Source organism: Sturnira hondurensis, unplaced genomic scaffold (assembly GCF_014824575.4).
Source record: "Sturnira hondurensis isolate 20B ecotype Veracruz unplaced genomic scaffold, ASM1482457v3 Scaffold0015596, whole genome shotgun sequence".
Lineage (NCBI taxonomy): Eukaryota > Metazoa > Chordata > Mammalia > Chiroptera > Phyllostomidae > Sturnira > Sturnira hondurensis.
The window spans coordinates 61487-83920 of record NW_028088227.1 but is presented as its reverse complement, the minus strand read 5'-3'; the positions used below and the strand labels follow the sequence as shown (position 1 = coordinate 83920).

The 22434-nt window shown below is 45.5% G+C and overlaps 1 protein-coding gene and 1 long non-coding RNA gene across 2 annotated transcripts; one reads left to right on the top strand and one right to left on the bottom strand.

Moving 5' to 3' along the window:
• Positions 1 to 638: 638 nt before the first annotated feature.
• Positions 639 to 22157, bottom strand: ACTG2 (actin gamma 2, smooth muscle). The gene is made up of 9 exons (XM_037064851.1): positions 22087 to 22157; positions 12883 to 13044; positions 11825 to 11953; positions 9123 to 9233; positions 8777 to 8861; positions 6756 to 6917; positions 5534 to 5725; positions 3361 to 3542; positions 639 to 858 (listed from the first exon to the last, which is right to left on the bottom strand). Exons 2-9 carry the CDS (start codon positions 13006 to 13008, stop codon positions 715 to 717), a joined length of 1131 nt encoding a protein of 376 aa, XP_036920746.1. The 5' UTR covers positions 13009 to 13044; positions 22087 to 22157; the 3' UTR covers positions 639 to 714.
• On the top strand, positions 1116 to 16295 carry LOC119000077 (uncharacterized). The gene is made up of 4 exons (XR_005069241.1): positions 1116 to 1341; positions 1821 to 1937; positions 12849 to 13009; positions 16039 to 16295. It is a non-coding gene; the product is annotated as an uncharacterized LOC119000077 (long non-coding RNA).
• Positions 22158 to 22434: the final 277 nt, after the last annotated feature.

Genomic DNA, 22434 nt, shown 5'->3' with positions numbered 1-22434 from the left:
CTCCTCCACGTGTAACACCTCAAGATAGCAAAGAAGGTTGTCCTGCCCTGGTGAATACCTAAGGCTCTGGCCCTTACAATGTAATAGGCATACAAAGATGAAAAAATATGGCCCGAGTAAAAGAACAGATCAAAGCCCCCCAAATAGAACTAAGCAATGAAGAGACAGCCAGAGGAGAAAGAAAAAGGAAGAGGAGGCAAAGGGTAGAAAAAAAAATCTTTCTAAATGTGCTGCTGCTTTCTTGATAAGCTTTTGTTTCCCTTTCTGTTTGTATTCTCTGCACATCACCCTTGAGTACAAGAACTTACATCTCTGAATGCCCTTGTTTTTTGCCCCCAGTACCCCCGTCATCTAGCCTTAAATTCATGTTTAAGGAAAAGTAGTCATGGTGCTATAGTAAGCATACTAACTTTAGAGTCAGCTACATTTGGAATCTAATTTTGGTTCTGGGTCATCTTCAATAAGTCCTTAACTTCTCTAAGTTTCCATTTCCTCATCTGTAATATGGGGTTAATAATATAATAGTACCTATCTCACAGGTTTACATGTGGATTAGAAATAAGGTGTGAAAGGCCATTCACACTGTGTGTGAGACACAGCATGGGGTGGGGAGGGGGAAAGAGCTCCACACAGAGAAGTAAAACTTGCAGGTTTTAATGTTTCATGATTGATAACAGTGGTCTAAAGAGGATCCCCAGAGAATCTGTTCTGACTTTAGAAGCACTTCCTGTGGACAATGGAGGGCCCTGCCTCATCGTACTCTGGCTTGCTGATCCACATCTGCTGGAAGGTGGAGAGAGAGGCCAGGATGGAGCCTCCAATCCAGACTGAGTACTTCCGCTCCGGTGGAGCAATAATCTGCAAAGAGCAAATGTGGTGAATAATGATCAGTCCCCCAGGGAATAGGCAGATGACTCGGGAATCATCTCATCACACTTCTGGGCTGCCCCAGAAAAAGGACAGACTCCACGGTCAGTCAGAAAGTAACAGAGCGAAACTGTGGTAGATTGGATTATTGCTCAAATCTTCACTACCCCCACCCCCATAGGAAGAGTGTAGTGTTCCACTGTGTGACTTCGGGTTCGGTTCTGCATTTGCTTTGACCAACAAAATGTTAGCAGAAGTGACCCAAACAGGAGCTTGAAATGTGCTTTAGGCATGCAGTTGGGCATACTCTCTTGTGCCCCTGCCAATTTTATGAAAAGAACTTCCTTTGGAAGCTGCTGGCCCTTTAGCTTGGGTCTCATAATGAGTGATATAGACCTGACCTGAGCTGGTTGGATCTGCAGAGCTGACTAACCAAGCCTGGCCTACATCAGCTGACTTCCAACTGACCTGCAGGTACATGAGCAATACATGCTAATTGTTATGTGCCCTATGATCTCACAATTGCTTGTTACTCAGCAATAGCTGACCAATACAAACATCTACAGGGGAAGTACTGTTCTGTTCTTGCCTGGAGTTGGATGCATGAGCAGCTCAGGTTGACTCCCTCCATTCCTGAGTGTGAGCCAGTCTACTCAGACCCTGTCTTGAGCTATATCTGTCAACAGCTACTTGCATCTGAGAAGTTCTTAAATTCATACATACATTATTCATTCTTGTCACTGAGCTCAGCCTTTAGAAATTTATTCTTGTCACTGAGCTCAGCCTGTCAGACACCTTTGAATTCCACCTAAAAGTAGATCCAGAAGGACTGAGGTTCTTTAACTAATTTCTCAGATTCTGAAGGATCTAAGAATTCAGTGCTAGAACAATCCAGAAATTAAATATATTATTTTGACTCTTTAAAATCTCTCTCTGTATTTCTTAATTTACAGAGGCCATGAAGTTGCAGAATAGGAAGGGCCTTTAGAGATTATCTTGTTTAGGTAGACAAAAGCCACCCCATCACTCCTTGGATAGGTACCTCAAGGACTGGCACAGACACTAAGAAGGTAAGTGATTTTATTGCCGGGCAGTTCTAGTTGTGAGAAAACTCTGGGCTATCTTGGGCTAGAGGTCCTCAATCTCAGCCATCCACCCCCACCCTATATTCCTTCTTTTATATTTCTTGCTTCCTCTTCTGCAATTCTCCTACACAAATCCTGCTGTCCAATTTGGCTGGGATGCTGATACATGAAGAAACTCCCTGCCCACCCCCAGCACCTTTGTTCACTCCATTTCCCCTGCCCGGAGTGCCTTTTCCCCTCCTCTTATTTAAGTCACCCTTTGATCAATCATGTCTACTCATTAGATCCTAGACTCCTTGAGGACTGTCGAATACTATTAAACTCAGGGCAGTGACTCACAAATTGGGATATGCATCAAATCACTGGTGTTTGTTTATCATTGTAGGTGGTAGGACTACCACCTACCTCAACCTCAGACCTGATGAACTGGAATCTGGGGGTGAGGCTAGGTGTGGTATCCTGGCACATAGTCCTGGTCAAAAGCCACATGTGGCAGGCTTCAGCATCTTCAGGTGAAAAAGAAGCCTGTAGGTTCTCACCTGTTCTCTGGTGGCCTGCTTTGCTTCCCTGTGCTGAGCACAACCTGCTAGGCAGAAGGGAGGTCTGGGGCTGCCCTTCCTTTGCAAAGAAACTTCTTAGAATACTGACATAGACAATATACTTCCTTGGATCAGGTCTACTCCCCAGAGAACAACTTTAATGTGACACTGTGTAACTTTCAACCTATTCGTTATCTCTATTCTATTCCCAACTCTTTCTAAACCCATTAGCAGCAAAGTTTCTAGAAGCCCTGAAAAAGGACTATGTCATTGACTGCTTCAGGACCAGAGGCTGGGTAGAAGCAGTAATACAAGTGGGCTCCTGTTCTGCGGAGGCCTGCAAGGTGAGAAACCCTAGTGAGAAGCAGTGCCGGAAGGGCCGTGGCTGAGCTGGGTCAACAGGCTGTCCAGGAATCAAGGAATGTCCTGATGAATTGGAACCAACAGCCTGCCCTATGGCCAGACCTGATCTCTTTGAAAATTTCACCCTCCTTTGGGGTAACACCCAACTCCTTTTTAAAGTTTGGAGATCCTGTAGTGTCACCTCCTTCTTGTCTTCCCCTCTATTCCTCTCCTCTTGATTTCCTCCTCAGCCAGCTCCACATTCTCTTTGTCCCAAATTCTTTCACCTCTTTCTTACATGACATCAGGTGGTTGTGTTTGAGAGCTCATACTAAAGAGTGTTTCCAACTCATCAACACCCAAGGAATGTAACTCCACAAGGCAAAATGTCCCAGACCAGAATGATGCCAAGCCCAGGAGAGCGCTCAACTCCTCCTCCCAGGCCTGTCAGCTCAACTCTGAGCATCTCACAAGTAGTCAGATCATTGTACAAAGAACAGGATGGAGGGAACTAGGTGAAGACCCACCTTGATCTTCATGGTGCTGGGGGCCAGGGCTGTAATCTCCTTCTGCATCCTGTCAGCAATGCCAGGGTACATGGTAGTACCCCCGGAGAGGACATTGTTGGCATATAGGTCCTTGCGGATGTCAATGTCACACTTCATGATGGAATTGTAGGTTGTTTCATGAATTCCGGCGGACTCCATGCCTAGTAGAAATCAGAGTACATAGTCAACATCCATCCTTCACAAACACTGGCACCTTCAGCTCCTGAAGTGACCCTTCTGTTGTCGGAACTATCCCAGTTCAGATCCTAATTAACTCCCAAATGGATTACAAGATCAGACCTTTAACTAGTCAACATCCTGCCTTTAGTTTCCCTCTGTTCTGATTGATCTTTCACATTGGTGCCTGAGATATGTTTCTAAAGGACCACTTGCATTGCATCATCTCTTTTCACAGCTTTTTTTGAGATATAATTCACATGCTGTAATGTTCACCCTTTTAAAGTACACAGAAGTTTTTTTAATTTTATTTTTTATTTTTTAAAAGATTTTATTTATTTATCTTTAGGGGGGAAGGGAAGGAGAGAGGGAGAGAAATATCAATGTGTGATTGCCTCCCGTGTGTCCCCTGCTGGGAACTAGCCCGCAACCCAGGCATGTTCCCCGAGTGGGAATCAAACCAGGACCCTTTGGTTCGAAGGCCCGTGCTCAATCCACTGAGCTACACCAGCCAGGGCAAGAAGTTTTTAGTATAATCCCAGAGTTGTGCAACTATTGTCACAGTGTAATTTTAGAACATTTTCAGCACCCCTAAAAGAAGCCCCGTATTTATTAGTGGACACTCCCTATTTCCCCCTTTACCTCTACTCCAGCTCTAGGCAACCATTACTTTACTTCCTGTCTCTATAGCTTTGCCTACACTGGACAAAGTCCATTTCATGTAAATGGACTCATGTACTCTGTGGCCTTTTGTGTCTGGCTTGTTTCACTTAGCATGTTTTCAAGGTTCATTCATGTTATAGCATGTGTCAGTACTTCATTCTTTTTTATTGCCAGATAATATTCCACTGTGTGGAGGATCCATTACATCACCTTTGATAGTCCTCTGGTGCCTACAGGCTGATATTTAACTTGGCACTGGCACAAAGATCTTTCCACACGCCATACCAGCTCATGCCTACCTACTGGCCCACCCCTGCAGTCTTTTGTCCATGTGATATAATTCCACACAATAGAAAGAAGAATCTTCCTAAAATGCAAATTTGACCTTGCCACATCACTGCTTAAAAGCTTTCAGGGGATATTAATTGCTGATATGATTAACTGCACATTCTTTGTGTGGTCTGGCTATTCGCTACAGTTTCTTGTGTGTGCAAACACATGACACACATGCACACACATACACACATGTGCACACACATAGAACTCTTTCATCATGTCCCAAATTGTTTCACACCTATGTGCCTTTGTACATGCCATTTCATCAGCTTTGTATGCCATTCCCTACTCTGTACCTCTTCCATCCCCAGATACTATAAAATAAAATGATACTGATTCTTCACATTTCTGTTCCAATATTCACCTTCCCTAAGAAGCCCTCCCTGGTTTCTTAGGCCTATAGCACTCTGTCTAGTTTGCTATTTACCACTAGTAAATAGCAAATCAACATTTGCTTACAGGCTCATCTCTTCTTATACACTCCTCAAGAAAGGGTTGTCCTCATGTTATTCTCTTATCTAATCCTTGTTGCAATACTATTTAGTAGGTGCTATCATTATTTCCACTTTACAAATCAGGTAACTGAGGGTTAAAGAAGGTCACATGTCCAAAGCAACGGGGCTTGAAGAGGCAGAGTCAGGACTTAAAACCAGGTCTGACCCCCCAAGCCTGTCCTGTTTACTACTATAAACTTCAACCATATGACCTAAATGCTGAGCAATCCAAGAAGCATTTTGTTTATTAGCCTCATTCTTAGTTTCATATTATATCCCTCTCTTGCTTTATCTTGATTTCCTTACTCTTTTATTTAAAATTAGATTTTATCTAGTTGTATTGTTTATATATTTTTGGCTCTTCCTGGAGAAATATGGGCTACATATAACAATGAACCTGTGCTTGACTCGTGTTGCTTCTCTTTCCACTCCTTGCCCACCACCCTGCCTCCTGATTGTCAGGACCGGGGGCAGCACCTCACCAATGAAGGAAGGCTGGAAGAGGGTCTCAGGGCAGCGGAAGCGCTCATTGCCAATGGTGATGACCTGCCCATCTGGCAGCTCATAGCTCTTCTCCAGGGAGGAAGAGGAAGCCGCTGTAGCCATCTCATTCTCAAAATCTAGGGCCACATAGCACAGCTTCTCCTTGATGTCTCTCACAATTTCTCGTTCGGCTGGAAAGAGTGGAAATGACAGAGAGTAGACACGCAGTTCTGTTAGTTTGGTTGTCCCATTTTGATCTCTATGAAAACCTCCTTCTTCTTTGGATTCAGTCTTAGGATGAGAGTCAATTTTTCCCCTTTTTTTAAAGATTGTATTTATTTTTTAGAGAGAAAGGAAGGGAGGAAGAAAGAGAGAGAGAGAGAAACATTGATCAGTTGCCCCTCATGTGCCCACAACTGGGGACTGGCCCGCAACCGAGGCATGTGCTCTAGACTGGGAATTGAACCGGTAACCCTTTGGTTCTCGGCTGACACTCAGCTCACTGAGGCATACCAGCCAGGACAAATGCTAATTTTTTTCATTCCTGTTCCTCAAGTGGGAAGTCAAAGTCTTGATTCCCAAGTAAAACATTGCACAGGCTTTTTTCCTTGCTGTCTTCACTCTGCCCTGACCACGCTGCAGGCCTTCCTGAGGGCCTGGCAGGACACACTTCCAGTCTCAATGTAGGCTTATATGCTGTGATCTCACAGAATCTAGGAAGGCCCCTACCTAAATACTCTCTTTCCCAGGGTGACCACTGAGGCATGATACCTTCCCCTTAGATATTCAGACCTTATGTATTTTATGTGTCCTCAGACAAATTATAAATGCCTCTTGTTAATGAAATGCATCACCATATCTTACTACCATTCAGCACTGTTAAAAACTAGCTCCTATGTGGTGTGGACATAGACAGAGGTAGCAGGTCCCTCGGGAAGGAGGGGGTGCTGTGAAAAGGCACTTGAAGAGGGCTCAGCTGAGTACTGCTTAGGATGAGTAGGCCTGAGCCTTGTATTGCTCAGGAACAGTCCTCCTTGAATACAGTTACCTTGACTTTCTGGTTTTGTCCAGAGGCCCAGCCCCGGGCCAGGGCCTCCCCACCCACCCTAAGATGGTTGGAGGATACAGAGCCACAGCCTTCTCATTAGTCCTGGAAGTTCTGGCCCTAGATCAGATTTGGTGCTTTGAGCTGTGCTCGGAATCAGGAAAGGGGCTGGATACCTGTGGTCACAAAGGAGTAGCCTCTCTCTGTGAGGATCTTCATGAGGTAGTCCGTGAGGTCGCGGCCCGCCAGGTCAAGGCGCATGATGGCGTGAGGCAGTGCATAACCTTCATAGATGGGGACATTGTGGGTGACGCCATCTCCTGAATCCAGGACGATGCCTATGGACAGAAGGATGGGACTTATGAAAACCTTTCTTGTCTCTCATCTATCTCTTTCTGGGACCATTTACCAGTGAGCTTCAATGACCACATTTTCTTTAGTAGCTGAGAAAATTCATTCTCCATAAGAATAACCAATCATATTTTTGCACACACCAATTGATTCTCCCAAATGAGACTACACCCTACTGGAAAGCACGTAAAATGTCTCCTCTTCTCATACTACTTGAGACACTTTCACGGTGATGCACACTCGTCAGTTCGCATCTAGGGTGTACATTCTTTAAGCAAGACAGGATAATTTGTGCATCTTTCAGGTATCAAACTCATGTGTATATGCACGTGGAATGTTAGATCTGAAAGAGACTATAAAACCAGCCAATTTGAAAAAAATTAACATTCTCTACTAATAAAACTTTTAGTAAACCATAAAGGGAAATGAGCTTTGTCAGCTTGATGAGAAATCTTTCTTGATCCTACAGCTTCATCATAATTGATGGGGAAACATAATACCATTATTTTATTATTATTATTTAGAATAGTCATGGGTGTTTTAGCCCACACAATGAGACCCAAAATGGAAATAAAAAGTATTATTATCAAAAGGAAACAGAATTGTCATTATTTGTACACGATGTGGTACCTAGAAGACCCAAGAGAATCAACTAAAACATGATTAGAGCTAATAAGATGTTTTTTTTTAAAGAATGTGAAAAGGTCTTATTTTATTTTATTTATTTATCTTAGAGGGGAAGGGAAGAAGAGAGAGAGAGAGACAGAGAGAGAAATATCAATGTATGGTTGCCTCTCATGCGTCCCCGGCAGGAACCGGGAACTGGCCTGCAACCCAGGCATGTGCCCTGACTGGGAATCGAACCTCGATCTTGTGGTTCCCAGGCCCGTGCTCAATCCACTGAGCTACACCAGCCAGGGCTAATAAGATGGTTTTATAAGGGCAGAGGTAAAATAAATATCCGGGGACAAGTAACTTACTCTAGTACAAAGATGTTGATCATAGCATATTTTATAATAAAGAAAATTGAGATAAGCTACAGGTCCAGCAGTTGACAAATGGCAAAGTAAATAAATAAGTTATGGAATCACCATACAATGACTGTATTATCACGTGGCCATTCAACATGATGTTCACAACAAAATCAAGTGCAAAGCACAGGATACAAAACTGTATATACCTCGTACTTCCTCATTACCGTCCTTATCACCTGTGGTGAAAGGATCTTTTACTTTAGTCTCTCCCCGACTAGACTGTTAGCTCTGTAATGGCAGGGTCTGTCTTGTTTGTCAGTGGTGCAGTACTCGGCACATGGTGGGCAGGATTGGAAAATATTGATGGATGAATGAATGGATGTATCAATGAACACATGAATGAATATTAGTAAAAAAAAGACAAAAAATACATGTTGCTGTGATGTGCATGGAAGCTGTCAAGTCCCAACTAAAAAGTGTTTTATTCTGGAGCTCCCTCCGTTTTCCCGGGCACCTTTCCATACCAAGGGCACGTACTTGCATATTCCCCATTATTCCCCATAGACAGTTTTTGCGGTTGCTGCTTCCTGAGCAGAAACAGTCCACTGTTGTCGGAAGGTGTGTATAAGTTCTAGGACTGACTACTGTGGGGGAAATGGCCCTTGATGGATGTACTAGTCATGGTTTGTTCATGTGAACTCTTTCCATCTGTCCCGGGAGTACTTTCATCCACATGGCTTCCTTTTTGTTATCCCAAAGCAAGGCTTTCCCTGGACTTCGGCTGCTTCTTTAATTCCTCTGAGTGGAAACCTCTTTCCTTTCCTACCTCTGACGTCAGAAAGGGAATGGACGGCAACAGCAGGGTTACCCACCTGTCGTGCGGCCAGAAGCATAGAGGGAGAGCACAGCCTGAATGGCCACGTACATGGCAGGGACATTGAAGGTTTCAAACATGATCTGAAAGGACAATGCAGAGTTAGACGGTCTGGCAGAAATAGCAGCACCTTTTGGTCCAAAGAATAGTCTGCAATCTTATTAAGGGCAGGAAATATGCCTATTTACCCTCCTCCCTCCTTGTATAGGGTCTGGCATGGACTATGCACATAATGGGTTCTCAAAAAAAATTCTGTCTCACTGATATATGAGTGAGGGAAAGGATCTGGCTGAGCATCCATGTTGCGTTCTTGTGCCAGTGCTCAAGCCTGGCTGGCCTCTTACCTGGGTCATCTTCTCCCTGTTTGCCTTGGGATTTAGGGGGGCCTCTGTGAGCAGGGTGGGGTGCTCCTCTGGTGCTACCCGAAGCTCATTGTAGAAGGAGTGGTGCCAGATCTGTTGGGGATGAAAGTCAGTTGAGTCCAGCAGACTCCCAGTGGGCTGGAAAATCCCAGTTGACATGGCCATGCTAGGGGAGTAGGGCACAGGTGAGAACTGTCAGCCCTGGGAATTTCTGATTAAAGGTCAGAGGTCATATTCCTTCTCAACGAGGCCCTAGACAGGACTCAGAACTGGGGCTAATCTACTTAAGGTGTTATTTCTGTCTGAACTTCCCTTCTCTCTCCAGCTTTGTGTCCTGGGGGGCCAGGTCTGTTGCATCTGTGTTCCTGGCCTTCTGGCTTCTGACTATGTTTGGCTGATAGAAGACCAGCAAGAGGCTGGAGAGTGGGAGGAGGAAGAGAGATCAGTAGGTTTCTCCTGGGAAAAGTCTGGAGAATGTGCCCTGACTGGGAATCAAACCAGCCACCCTTTTATTCATAGGCCAGTGCTCAATCCACTGAGCCACACTAGTCAGGGCAGAAATTACAATTTTTAAGAAATCACATTCATCATTCTTTTTCTTTCTGACTTTTTTCCACTAGAAATTTGATACACTTATTATATTGTATTTTTTAATATTTGAATTTTTATATTTAACTTTTATATTCAATTGATACATGTTTGGTGAAATAGTATAAGGTAAGGACAATAAACAACATTCCTCACCCTCCAGATAAGTAATCAGTTGTCCCAGAATCTTTTTCTGGTATTAGAAGTTTCATTTATCATGCAATTTCTCTTTTCCTTTGTGCTGCTACCAAATAGTTTTAATTTTTATAACTCTATATTTTAATAATTGGATATGGCAAATGTCCTCATAGTTTTTTTATTCATTTTGTTCTCACAAATTTTGTCTTATTTCTTTCTTTGAATGTACCTTATGATTATCTCGCATAATTAAAAACTGTGATTTTTTTGAAGTTAAATTTATAGAAGCAGAGAATAAAATGGCACAAGAGTTAGTGGGAGGTGGGGGGGTTGGGGAACCAATGAAGAGGCTGGTCAAGGGGAGCAACGTCTCAGTGATGTAGGAGAAAACAAATTCTGGGGACTTAGTGCATAGCCTGGCAACTGCAGGTGACAAGGCTGCACTATGCACCTAATATTTGCTAAGGACGGAAAATCAGCTGTTCTCAGTGCCAGAGAAAAAACCTGTGTGAGGTGACAGGAATGTTAACTAGCTTGAATGTGGTGACTGTTACGCCACACACACACACACACACACACACACATATATATATTCGAGTCATCAAATTGTGTACCTTAAATGCATACAATTTGAAAATTGTGAGATTTTCATTGAAATGGCAATAAACCCATAACTTAATTTTAGAAGATTTGACAGCTTTATCTTCTTCCATTTTTCTTTTAAGGCACATGATATATTTTTAAGGGTTTCTTTGAAGAGTTCGTATAGTTACTACTATGACTAAAGTGTTTTTGTTACATTTTTGAATTGTACATTGCTAGATATATACAAATTGTATATGCCATTTATTGAACATTAAGTATGTTCCATGCCTTGAGATTATACTAAATATTTACCTAATTCAATCTACAAAGCAACCTAGTGAAGAAACTACTTTTATCTCCACAAATGAGGAAACCAAGGCTTAGGGGAAAGAATTTGCTCCCACAGCTCCATCATTGACTTGTGTCTGTGTTCTTAACAGTTCTGCTGTGTGAAGCAAACATTATTCTATTTTACCTATTTGTCTCACATCCAGAGTGCCTGAATCTAGGGTTTAGAGAAGAGTATTTTGAACCACAGATTTCAAATCAACATTCTTTATTCCCAGTGGCAGTCTGCTCAATAAGCCTCTATTACATTTCAAAAGGCAATCATTGCAAAGCAAGCACTCTCAGACAACTGTCAGCAGAATTTATCAAAAGAATATTAAAAAGGCTCTATTAGCATTTTGCACAAATGATTTTGTTGATCACAAACTGTCATTTAAAAATTGTCCCTTTCTCACATTTTCTTACACAGAAAGGCTTCTAGAAACCCCGATGGATTCTTACTTAGAATTTTCATTAGGGAATCATCATCATAATGTAGCATCAATGCACCTATCTGAGGTCCTGGCAGAGAAAACAAAAAGGAGAGAAGCTGTCTGCCTCTCTCAGGGCAGCAGCAGCGTCTGAAGAAAGGCATAAGCACTGGCTTGAAAGGAGGCTGTGTGGAAGGATGTAGCTGGGAACTAGGCAGGACCGGATCCTCAGATCCAGGCAGGAAGTTAGGAACCTGCTGTTGGCTCCTGAGGAGCTACTGCAGATTCTTGAGGAGGTAAATGATGTGATCTGATTTATTCCTGGACAGATAAGCTGTGCAGCAGTGTAGGGAATTGACTGGGTGAGTGAGACAGGATCAGTTAGGAAGCCAGTGCAAGAGTCCTATGCAATATCAGCATCTTGATTGAGTATGGCCATGGGGACAGACAGGAAGAAAAGAAGGGTGCGAAAAACATTTTTTTAGATAAGAACATTTTATCCCACAGCCCTCTGTGCCCTCTGAGCTGACAGGGCACAGAGGGCTGTGGGATATGAGGGTCACGATGATGTATTGCCATTAAAATGAGCATGTTAAAGGGGGAATTCACCAATACCTTCTCCATGTCATCCCAGTTGGTGATGATGCCGTGCTCAATGGGGTATTTGAGAGTCAGGATCCCTCGCTTGCTCTGAGCCTCATCCCCCACGTAGCTGTCTTTCTGGCCCATTCCCACCATTACACCCTGCAATGCAAAAGAGGAGAGATGTGAATTGGCTGAGGGCTCCCCTCAGCGGAACTCAGGCACCAGAGGGTTTCTGAAGAAAGATGAAGACAGGAAAAATGTTCTTCCCCAGGAAGAAGAACAGCAGGAGATAAGGGCGAGGCAGATAACACTGAAGAAGGATGTGATAAGGAGAGAAAGTGGAGGATGTCTTGTGGGCTTATCTCTCTTCTTGCTCCTAAGACAATGTCACTTTCTGAGAGAGAGAAAGCAGGGTCCCTCCATACACTTCCTCTGCTTATTTCACACGCACGCACACATGCACACACACACACACACACACACACTCCTTATATACCCTATGCTCTTTGCCCTCCTCATATACCCTATGCTCACACTTTAAACCTGCAAATCTTTGCTCCTGCTGTTCTTTGCAAATGCTGAGATCCTCTCTAGACTCAACTGCCTTTTTCCTATGAAGTCTTCCCCTTCCTTTGTCTCCCCATTCAGATTTAATCTCTCCCTTTCCTGGTGAAATATTTTGCCTCTATTTCAGCCTATAATCTCAAATTAGTTGTGGGTGTATCTTCACGGAGTATAAATTGCTTAAAGGCAAGGGACTTGTTTAATTGCATGTATATTTTTAAAGGTTTCTTCCAAACCTAGCGATCCCAAAGACTTAAGGCAGACATAATACCATCATTGATGTCCCATGGATGTTTTTGTTTGTGTATTTCTATTTAAAGGGGCCTTCTCTGTTAATCGGAAGAGAAGACCCTACTCTCAACACACACACACGCCCTTATACTCACACACACACACTCATACCCTCTCACACACATTCATTCTCTCTCTCAATCTCACACACACACATAACAATTCAGCATTGTCTCCACAATGCTGTGCTTACTCCTAGCGGCTCAAATCCTTGTGTCCAGATGAGCACACACCTGGTGGCGAGGGCGGCCCACGATAGAAGGAAAAACAGCTCGGGGGGCGTCATCTCCTGCGAAGCCAGCCTTGCACAGACCAGAGCCATTGTCACACACAAGCGCAGTGGTTTCCTCTTCACACATGGTGAGTGTGGCCAAGTGAACCGGGGGCTGGAGCACCTTGGGGGTTGGGGAGGAAGAGAACTAGTCAGCCAATTGTCACAAACATGCTGGAGACAGTCTTCTTGGCTTAGGGGCCTGACTCGACCTGCAGCCAGGGCCCAGTTTCAGGAGACGTAAGCGTGGGCCTGGCCTCCCAGTCCCTGGCAGTTGGGCCTCTTCCCTCTGCTGTGCTGATATGGACTGAATTGTATACGCCCACATTCATGTGCTGAAATCCTAACCTGTAGTAACATGAGGTATGACTATATTTGGGGACAGAGCCTTTAAAGAGGTAATTCAAATAAAATGAGGCCATTTATTCAATGTAACTAGTCCAATAGGATGGGTGTGTTTATAAGAGGAAGTTGGGACAGAGATATGCAGAGGGAAGACACAGGAAGAGGGAGCCAGGAGGCAGCCACCAGACAAGCCAAGGCGAGAGGCTTCAGAAGAAACCAACCCTGCCAACCCCCTGATCTGGGACTTCTAGCCTCCAGAACTGTAAAAAAATACATTTCCATCGTTTAAGCCACTCAGCCTGTGATAGTTTGTTATGGCAGTTTTAGCAAACTCATTCGCCTGCCTCTTAAGACTTGAAATGGCTACAAAGCTCTAATCCAACAGAGAGAATCTGAAAAGACTTGAAGGTTAGGAAAGGAGTTGAAAAAGTGTGCAGAATATAAAGCAAAGGATTTATATAAAGAACTCAGAAATCAATAAGAAACAAGTAAATAGCTCAAAAGGAAAACAAAGATGATGAATATATAACTGTCAGAAAAGGAAATGCAAACACCCAACGACCGTATGACAAGACACACGGCCTCTCTAGTTACCAGGAAGGTGCAGTGAAGTAAGACCGTTTTTACCCATCATAGTGTTAAGATTCCAAGTTTTATAATAGGTGTTGGCCCAAGTGTGGAAAAACTGGCACTCTTTTGAGAAACACACAATTTGAAATTACCCAAAAGTCCAAAGTATGGGGCACTGTCCTAAAGTTAAGAGAAGAGCCAGGCCGGTGTTTATAAACTCACGTGGCTAGATTTCTCAACCATTTTAGAATGTATAGCAGAAAACCATTCTGTACCTTCTTTTTAAAATGAACCCCCCCAAGACTGTGTATTTTCCACAGCATTCTATTTGTGGATATAAACACAGCAAAAAGTCCTGGAAAAAAGTCTAAGACTGATGTTGGTGATTACCTCCAGAGGTGGGAAGGGGCTGTGAGAGGAGGCGCTGGGTCACGGCTGTAATGTTTCAAATTTTTACAGGGAGTCTCTATTCATGAATAGTTTACAATTAAAATCAACATAATATATCATGAAGGAAAAAAGATGTAGTAGGTATAGACGCCACATACAATCCGAAGTGTAGAAGCCCCTGGGGCAGACGGGGCAGCCTGAGAGGAGAGGAAACGAGTTAACCTGGATGGGCCTCACTGCCCCCGCTGCTGCTTCAGACGGAGACCTGGGGCAGCTGCTGAGTGAGGAGGGAATCCATTTTTCCAACACCTGTTGAAGGTTTTCTTTTGGGGGGGGGGGTGAAAGACAACATATGACAAAATTTTGGCACTTAGTGATAGAAGAGAAGCAACGGACACTCAGGAGACAGCAGATGGCCTTCTAGCCGGGGAAGTGCTGGGTGGGAGAGTGTGAATGGAAGTGGGAAGGGTCCCAGCGAAGGGGACAGGCAGGCCAGCGTTCAGGGGTCCAGGGAAAGAGACCAAGGTGTGGAAGGAGACGGTGGTAGTGGGAGAGGAAGCCTCAGTCGGGCTTCATGCAGGATGTGAGGCCACAGGAGGGGAAGCAGATGGGCTCTTTGGGAACCTGTGGCCTCGGCCCATCAACGGTGATATGCTGAAATGGACAGTGGAGATGGTGACCAAAGCAAAGAGGAGACAGAGCCACAGGCCTGTGAGCATGAGGTCAGAAGGGCTAAGTAGAGACCGGGCAGAAGCTTATTAACAAAAATTTAAGACTGAAAAGAAGAAGCCCTCTCCTGTTGTGTTTAAAGCACTGTGCACACCGGGGGAAAGGCTCACTGTGACACTGAGTCCAGTTCTGCTTCTGTCTCTGTTCATCCTCATGAACTCTGGGGGCCACGGAGATCAAGTCCCAGCTCTTCAGCTTGGCCCACGGGGCCCATCGAGGTCTGGCCCTGGCCTGTGTCTCCAGGCTCATCTGCCCTCCTGCCCTGTCTCATGCTTTTCACAAGCAGAGGGTTCCCCCCCGCCCCCATTTAATGAACTATGTCACTTCCTCTTCCTTCTGAACTTTTACACACAAGGTCTGGACGACCCTGTCCCTACCTGTTTGCTACTCCTGTCACCTGCCAGAGTTCTGTGTTAACACTGCATATTCATGAGGCGTCTCTGGCCAGTGGTCTTAATTAGTGACCCCTCCTCTTTGCCCCACAGCACCTTGAACTTGCACGGGGAATGCTCAGCTCTGCATATGCTGGTTCACGTGTAGCTCTGTAAAGACAGAGGCTGGGTCTGCCCTATTCCCCAGTGATTCTTCAGTGTGCCTAACATAATGTCTGGCACAGAGTGGATTCTTAAATGTTTGTTATCCAAATGGATGAGTGAATGAATCAATGGCTGTCAAGGGGAAAGGTTTCCAGAACAACAAAGGAAGGACAAACATCTGTAAGAGGAATCAAGGTCTGAGGTGAAGTGGTGATTGAAGGAAAGCACTTAGCTACTCAGAACAGCTCTGTGTCTGGGTCTGAACAGCTCCTGGGTTGTGGAGAAGATCCCCCAACCTCCTACCACTGAGGAACAATGGAGAAGTGAGGAGAGGGTAGGAGACTGGGGATGGGCAAATGTTGTTTAATGGTCAAAAGGGAAAGAAGGCGGATTTCTGAAACCTCAGGTAATCCTGATATGCAAGTGAGTTAGGTTTCCAGGGGCACTGTTGAAGAAGGCAATTTTAAAGAAGCCATGGTTTCTTGTATTTGGTAATTGTTCACCAAGAGCCAGTGTCGTCAGAGTAACAGCCCTCCGTTTTCTCTCAGGACCACGGGGCAGGAGAAGGTGGAAGACACTGACCTTAACTGGATCTTGGCATCTGACAAGGTCTCCTGTGACATCCCTATTGATAAAGCCAAGTGGGCTGAACACTAAATCAATTAGACGTGTTTGTAGCTGCCTAAATTAGCCACTGAAATGTGTTAATTGATGGATCAACATCAACCTGAAGATAGTGATATGTCTTAGGCTCTACTCTTGGTTTATTTTTTATGTGACATTTTAATAAATGAGCTCAATGAAAAACAGACTAAGGAGAGAGTAATATTAAATACATTGGAAGGAAGAACCAAAATCCAAAGCAGATCTCAAAAAGCAGAGAAAATAAGCTAAGTCCAGTACAATTAAATTTAACAGGATAAACATGAGGTTCTGTGTGTGCATCTAAATAACCACACTGTGAACGCTCTTGTTCAGCCTCTGAGCAGGACCTGGCGCCCTGCTGACAGTTGGGAGTGTGCTGTGGCCCCAGTGAAAGCTCACCCCACCTCTGGCTGGAGAGCCATGTCCCGAGCCTGGGGACTCCCTTAACGGAAAACGTGTGGGGAAGTGGCTTGCATTCACTGCTGATGTGTCAAATTGTACAATTTTTTGGAAGGGGAATTTGTGAGTACCATTCAAAGCCTTAAAATGAACAGGGTGGGCAAAAGTAGGTTTACAGTTGTGAGTATGTGAAACCCAGAGTTTATTCTTGTGTTATTATTTATTAGTTATTGTATTACTTTCCATATGAAGAACTGCACATATCTTTTGATAGAAAAATGTGCATGTCTTTTGACACTATGAAGACACGTCCAGGGACTTACCCTGGGGAAGCACTCATGGGTCAGCGGAACGATTTGGCCAGGAGCCAGTTTATCACAAATTTGTGGGAAATCACCAAGATGAGAAACACCTTTAATGCTGAAAAGTTATTGAATGATAAATTGATTTGTTAACTGATTGCCAGAAGCCTCCATACGACAGAGAGAGCAGAATATTCAATGCAACGGGAGAGGCCCAGCGGCTTTGTTGAGTGGAAACCCAGCAGTGTATTCCTGATTCCATTTTTTTGAAAATAAATGTTCTTTCCCCCTTTTTAAAAAATAAAAGTATTCTTAATTAGAAAATGGGGGCCCTTCACATATATCATCTATTTAATCCTCTCAAAACCCCGAAGGAAGGTGTCTTTATTTCCACTTTACAGACTTAGAAACCAAGTCTCTGTGAAGGGAAAGAACCTAACCTCATGTCTCCTAGCCAGGCAGAGGCGGGGCTGGCGGATCCCACAGCCTGGACTTGTACCTTCCTCGCCACCTTAGTGAAACTCTCACAACTTCTCCATGTTTGGTGTTCTCGCTTCTGCTTCTCTGTCTCTCTGGAGCTGTGGCAGCAAATGCCCTGGAACAGAAAGGCCTGTGTTCTTGTCTCTCTCTGACTCTCTGGGCCCCTCCGATGCCAGGATTATGTCTACATTTATGTTTCTAGCCCCTGACTCTTTTTCAGTGTTTTGCACACAGTAGGTACTTAATTAACGTTGGATGACAACCTCATCACCTTAGTGCCCCCCTCCCAGGCCGGGCCTGTGCTTCCCCTGGTGTCCCCCAGTTCCCACAGTCCAGTATCACAACAACGTGGTCACATGGGCCTGATTTAAAGCCACTCGGGGACAGTTTTCTCTACAGCAGCTGTTCAGCAAACAGTTGTTTCCATGTTCTTGCAGGGGTCCGCCTTGAGGGGAAAGCAACCTTCAAAACTAGTAGGTAGCCAAGAGGCAAAGCCACACCTCTGTGACCGTCTTGCTCCGGGGTCCCCTCAACATTTTTCTCTCTCACGTGTGATTTATAGTTCAAGCCTGTCTGGCTTTTCAGTGAACCCTTCTGTCTCCCCCTGCCTCCCCGCCACCCCCCCTTCCCCCAGAAAGAGAGCATTGGACTTTGTGTCCCAGTGGCTGAGACAAGCCACAAAGCAACTTAAAGTTGTCAGCAATGCCGTTCTGCAGCACTTGGGTGGATTTAAATCTACTTTCTCCAAGGCAGACCCAGATGAAAAGCAGGGCGGTGAAGGCGGGGTCAGGGCTGCCGGCCTGCAGTTGGAGCCTCCGCGGGGCCCCCACACTGCCCTGGGAACAAGGGTTTTACTGCAGAGCCAGACTCTCCTGGAATGTCTCTGTTGGGAGAAACCCTACACCCTCCTCAGCTGCCTGCTGGTAACTTGGGGCTAGACTTGAGCATGTCAGCTGAACCAGAGCCAAAGACACTGTGGTTTCCCGGGGTCACAACCGCTTCACGCTGGCAGAGAGCTGAGTGAGACGTCCTGGCTCTGACAGCATGCACTACATCTGGGCTTCATTGAGGATTTCACGAACTTAGAAACACAGCTCCCCGCTCCTCCCTAGGGGTGGCCAAAGACCAAACACATAACAGGCATGAAGAATTGGCTAGGCCAGGCCAGGTAGCTCATTTGGTTAGAGTGTCTTCCTGGTGTACCAAGGTTGCGGGTTTGATCCCTGGTCAGGGCACACACAGGAAGCAAGCAATGAACGTGTAACTAAGTGCAACAACAAAACAATGTTTCTCTCTCTCTCAAATCAGTAAATAAAAATTAAAAAAGAAAAAGAATTTGCCCGCTCACTTATCTCCTGTATCTCCCGCCCCTCTCCTCTAGGCAACTATGAAGAGAGAGGCATTAAAATCCGCCCCCCCCCCCCACCTCCAAAGGTTTGGCCTCAGAGTCCCCTCTGCCTTCCTTTCTGTGCCCTTCTCCCTCCTCAGACGCTCCCCCTGCCACGGCCCAGGCCCATGTTTCCTGCTCTGGCCTTCAGTTTCCTCAACTATGAAATGGAAACCCTGACATCTGTCTCTCAAGGAGATGGACCAAATAAAATAATGGAAATGAAAGTGACCTCTAAACTGTAAATCAGTGTCAGCAATCTAAGGCCTGTTTGTGTGTGGCCCACGGCCCAAGAACGGTAATGTGTTTACTATCAGGCCCTCTTCATGAAAAGTTTGTCAATCTCCGTTGTAAAAGACTGCAAAAGTAATTCTTATATCTCTCCTACTCTTCTTCACCGGAACTTGCTCCCTGGATGAGGTCTGTTGAATATTGGATGGAGTTGAATGAGCCACCTCACAAATCAATGATGATTGAGAGTTGAATTTATGCCAGTTTCCAAAGACATTTTGGTAATTAACAGGAAGTTTAAATCCTAAAAGAAAGGCCTCTTAGATGGTGAGACTTCAAACAGTAGTTGGGAAATATTTTGGGGCGGACTTTAAATGACATGTAAGCAGCAGCCTATTATAATGTGCACGCACACACATATGCCCTATGATCAAAAAGCCTGGCGGAGCGAAATCATTCCATGAAAAACATTCCTTCAGCGGAAAACTCTAGCAGCACCTCTAATTAACTTTGGGGTATCTGGGCTTTGTTGATATACATTAATTACATTTAATTTAACGACTAGTGAGTGATATTTCTGGTTCTCAGGACTCTGCTGTTTGGACCTGCTCTGCAGACTTTGACCTAGGCCTCTCATTTGCTCTCCCGGCTCAGTCCAGCCCCTCTCCTGGGCTCCTGTCAGGCACCTGCAACTCATGCCCCTGGCACCTCAACTCCACCTCCAGGACTGCTCTCCTCATCACCACCCTCTAAACCTGGACGCCCCCTCAGTGAAACGCACCACCCACCCTGGAGCCTATACCCTGACTCCTCCCTCCTCCTTCCCAACCAATCCCCAGGGTGTCTTAATTCTACCTCCATGCCACCCTGCATGACACCCGCAGACCACTGCACATGGTGGTAGCACGCTTGCCCTGTTCCAGTTTCCTCTCCTCACAGCTGCCAGAGCAGACCCTTCAAAAGGCAGATCTCTTGCTGTCTGTCACCTTTCTGTAGTCCCCCATTGCCCCGTCCTTCAGTGCAAGGTATAAAGCCCTGATAATCCAGCCCTGCCCACCCCTCTGTCCTTATCTCTCCCTGCTTCCCAACTTGAAGTCTTAATTCAGTAGAGTTTAGCTGCTTGAAGAATCCCAAAGACCATGCTTCCTCTCTACCTGGACCACCCCAACTCCAGGACCCAGCTCAGGTACCCCTTCCTCCAGGAAACCTTCCCTGATAACTCCTGGGCTGGGTGAAAAACTTCTCCTAGAGACCTTTATACATTTATTTACTCCATGCTTCTCTTCTGTTTTTCTGCGTCTCCCAATGATTACAGAAGTCCCTGTACTGTCCCTAAGGAGCTGGGACAGTGTCTTGCACATAGTAAATGCTCAGTAAATATTGTAATAAACAAAGGGCAGGAGGGGAAAAATCATGTTTCAAGGTCAGGATGTCACGCTGCCCATCTTGGTTTCCCAAGCCTGACATGTAGAATCACTGCTGGTTACAGTTTCTCCAGCACCCATTCTTTGTCACAAGGTGGGAAGCTCTCTTTTCAGCCCAACGGATAACCTTGAAGTCTAAACCCATTAAAAAAATAAATAAAAGCAAGCACTCAGGGCCTCCCTAAAGAAAGTGTGGTCTCAGACCTGCAGTCTCAGCATCACCTGGGAGCTTATTAGAAATGCAAATTAGTGGGCCCTGCCCCAGCCCCCTGAATCAGAATCTGGGGTGGGGTATAGGGCAGTCTGTGTTTTAACAAGATCTCCAGGTGTTTTTGTTTTGTTTTGTTTTAGAGAGAAAGAGAGAGGAAGGGAGAGAGAGGGAGGGAAACATCGAAGTGAAAGAGAAACATTGACCAGTTGCTTCTTGTAAGCGCCCTGAACCCCACAATATGCTTTGACTGGGAATCGAACTGGTGACCTTTTCCTTTGCGGGATGACGCCAAACCAACTGAGCCACACCGGTCAGAGGTCCAGGTGATTTTTAAAGTTTGAGCAATCGGCATCAGGCCCTTATAGCACTGAGCTGAGCACTTTATACATGTATTATCTCATTTAATCCTCACAACAGTGCTACCAAGTAGGTATTACTATTGCTCCCATTTTGTAGAAGAGTAAATTGAGGTCACTCAGTAAATTTGGTGGTTGGCAGTCTGCTCCCAAGGCCTGCACCACTAAACCACCTGCCTCAGCCATGAAGAGAAGGCAGCGACTCTGATCACAAAGTGGAAATTGCCAGACTAAAATTACCGATGGCTCATTGGACATCCCCACACAGAGGATGCTCCGAGACTGAGCCCTGCCCTGCCATCAGCGCGGGCAAGCCTCCTGGGTTCCCTACCTCAGAGTCCTACCCTGCAGCCCCTCAGTCTCATTTTCCTCTTAATTATTTGTGTGCGCATGTGTGTCCATGCGTGTGTGTGCACCGGGCATAGGCAGGTGGTTTTACAGGTCGGCGTGTGGCGTGGAGAAGCTGCTTAACTTCTCCAGGTCTCACTGTCCTCATCGGAGAGTGCATTCGGTGGCTCCTACGTTCCCTCCAACCCTCAATCTACTTGATGCCACAGAACACCTGCTCCTACCCCACCCCTGACTTTCTACCCTGTGACCCCAGAGCCTCCAAGGCCTAAGAAAAGTTTCTGTTCATTTCAGCCAAGCACAAATCAGAGGTCACATTGCCAGTGTGACCCGCAGAGGGCTAAAGAAAATACTCTCTTATTCCCAACCCATACACTTCACAGACACTGGGGCCATCGTTAGCTTTGATTCAAACACCCTCAGAAGAAGCAGGTTTTTTGAAAAGACCTGCTCACCTAAGACAGACATCTGGAGCTGCGACAAAGGACACGAGAGTGTAGATCCACACTGCTCCTGGCAGTGGGATGAGCAGAGACCGCAGGTATAAAGTCCTATCCAACGTCCGGTTACCAGGACGGGGAGCACCCACCTAGACTCAGAAAGCTTTTCCCCAAAGTGCCCATTGGCCAGAAAGCCCTTTCCTGACAGGCAGCAGGGTGCTTGCAGGCATCGTGCTGTCCACCGAGGGCCTTGACGTGTGTGACCTGGGCCAGCACCACGTCACGGGGGCCAGGCCAATGAAGGCGCCTCCTGCAGCCAGGAGGCCAGGCAGCCCCAGGCAGAAAGAGCCCACAGAAGCTGTATTGTACTCACCGAATGTATGAGAGGTCCTTCTTCCAGTGACTGAGGGCTGGTGTGTGTTTGGCATAAGTACCAGAGCAATATAAAACCCCAGAGGCGGATCTTCTTTAAACAGAGTCCCTAAAAAGGCCAGCTGACGGTGTGTTAGCAATATTACCATATAAGGTGTTTTTTTCAATAAATCGGCCTTGGGGGGAGGGGAAGGGGGGCTGGGTAGAGTGAATTATCATTAGAAAAATGTATGCAGAAGGACTTGAGTGGCAACACCCCTGGTGCTGGTGGATTTGTTCCTTTTATGCTGTACTCAGACAAACAAGTCTCACACCAGGCCTTATAAGCTGCCCCGAGTAAAGGCCAGAT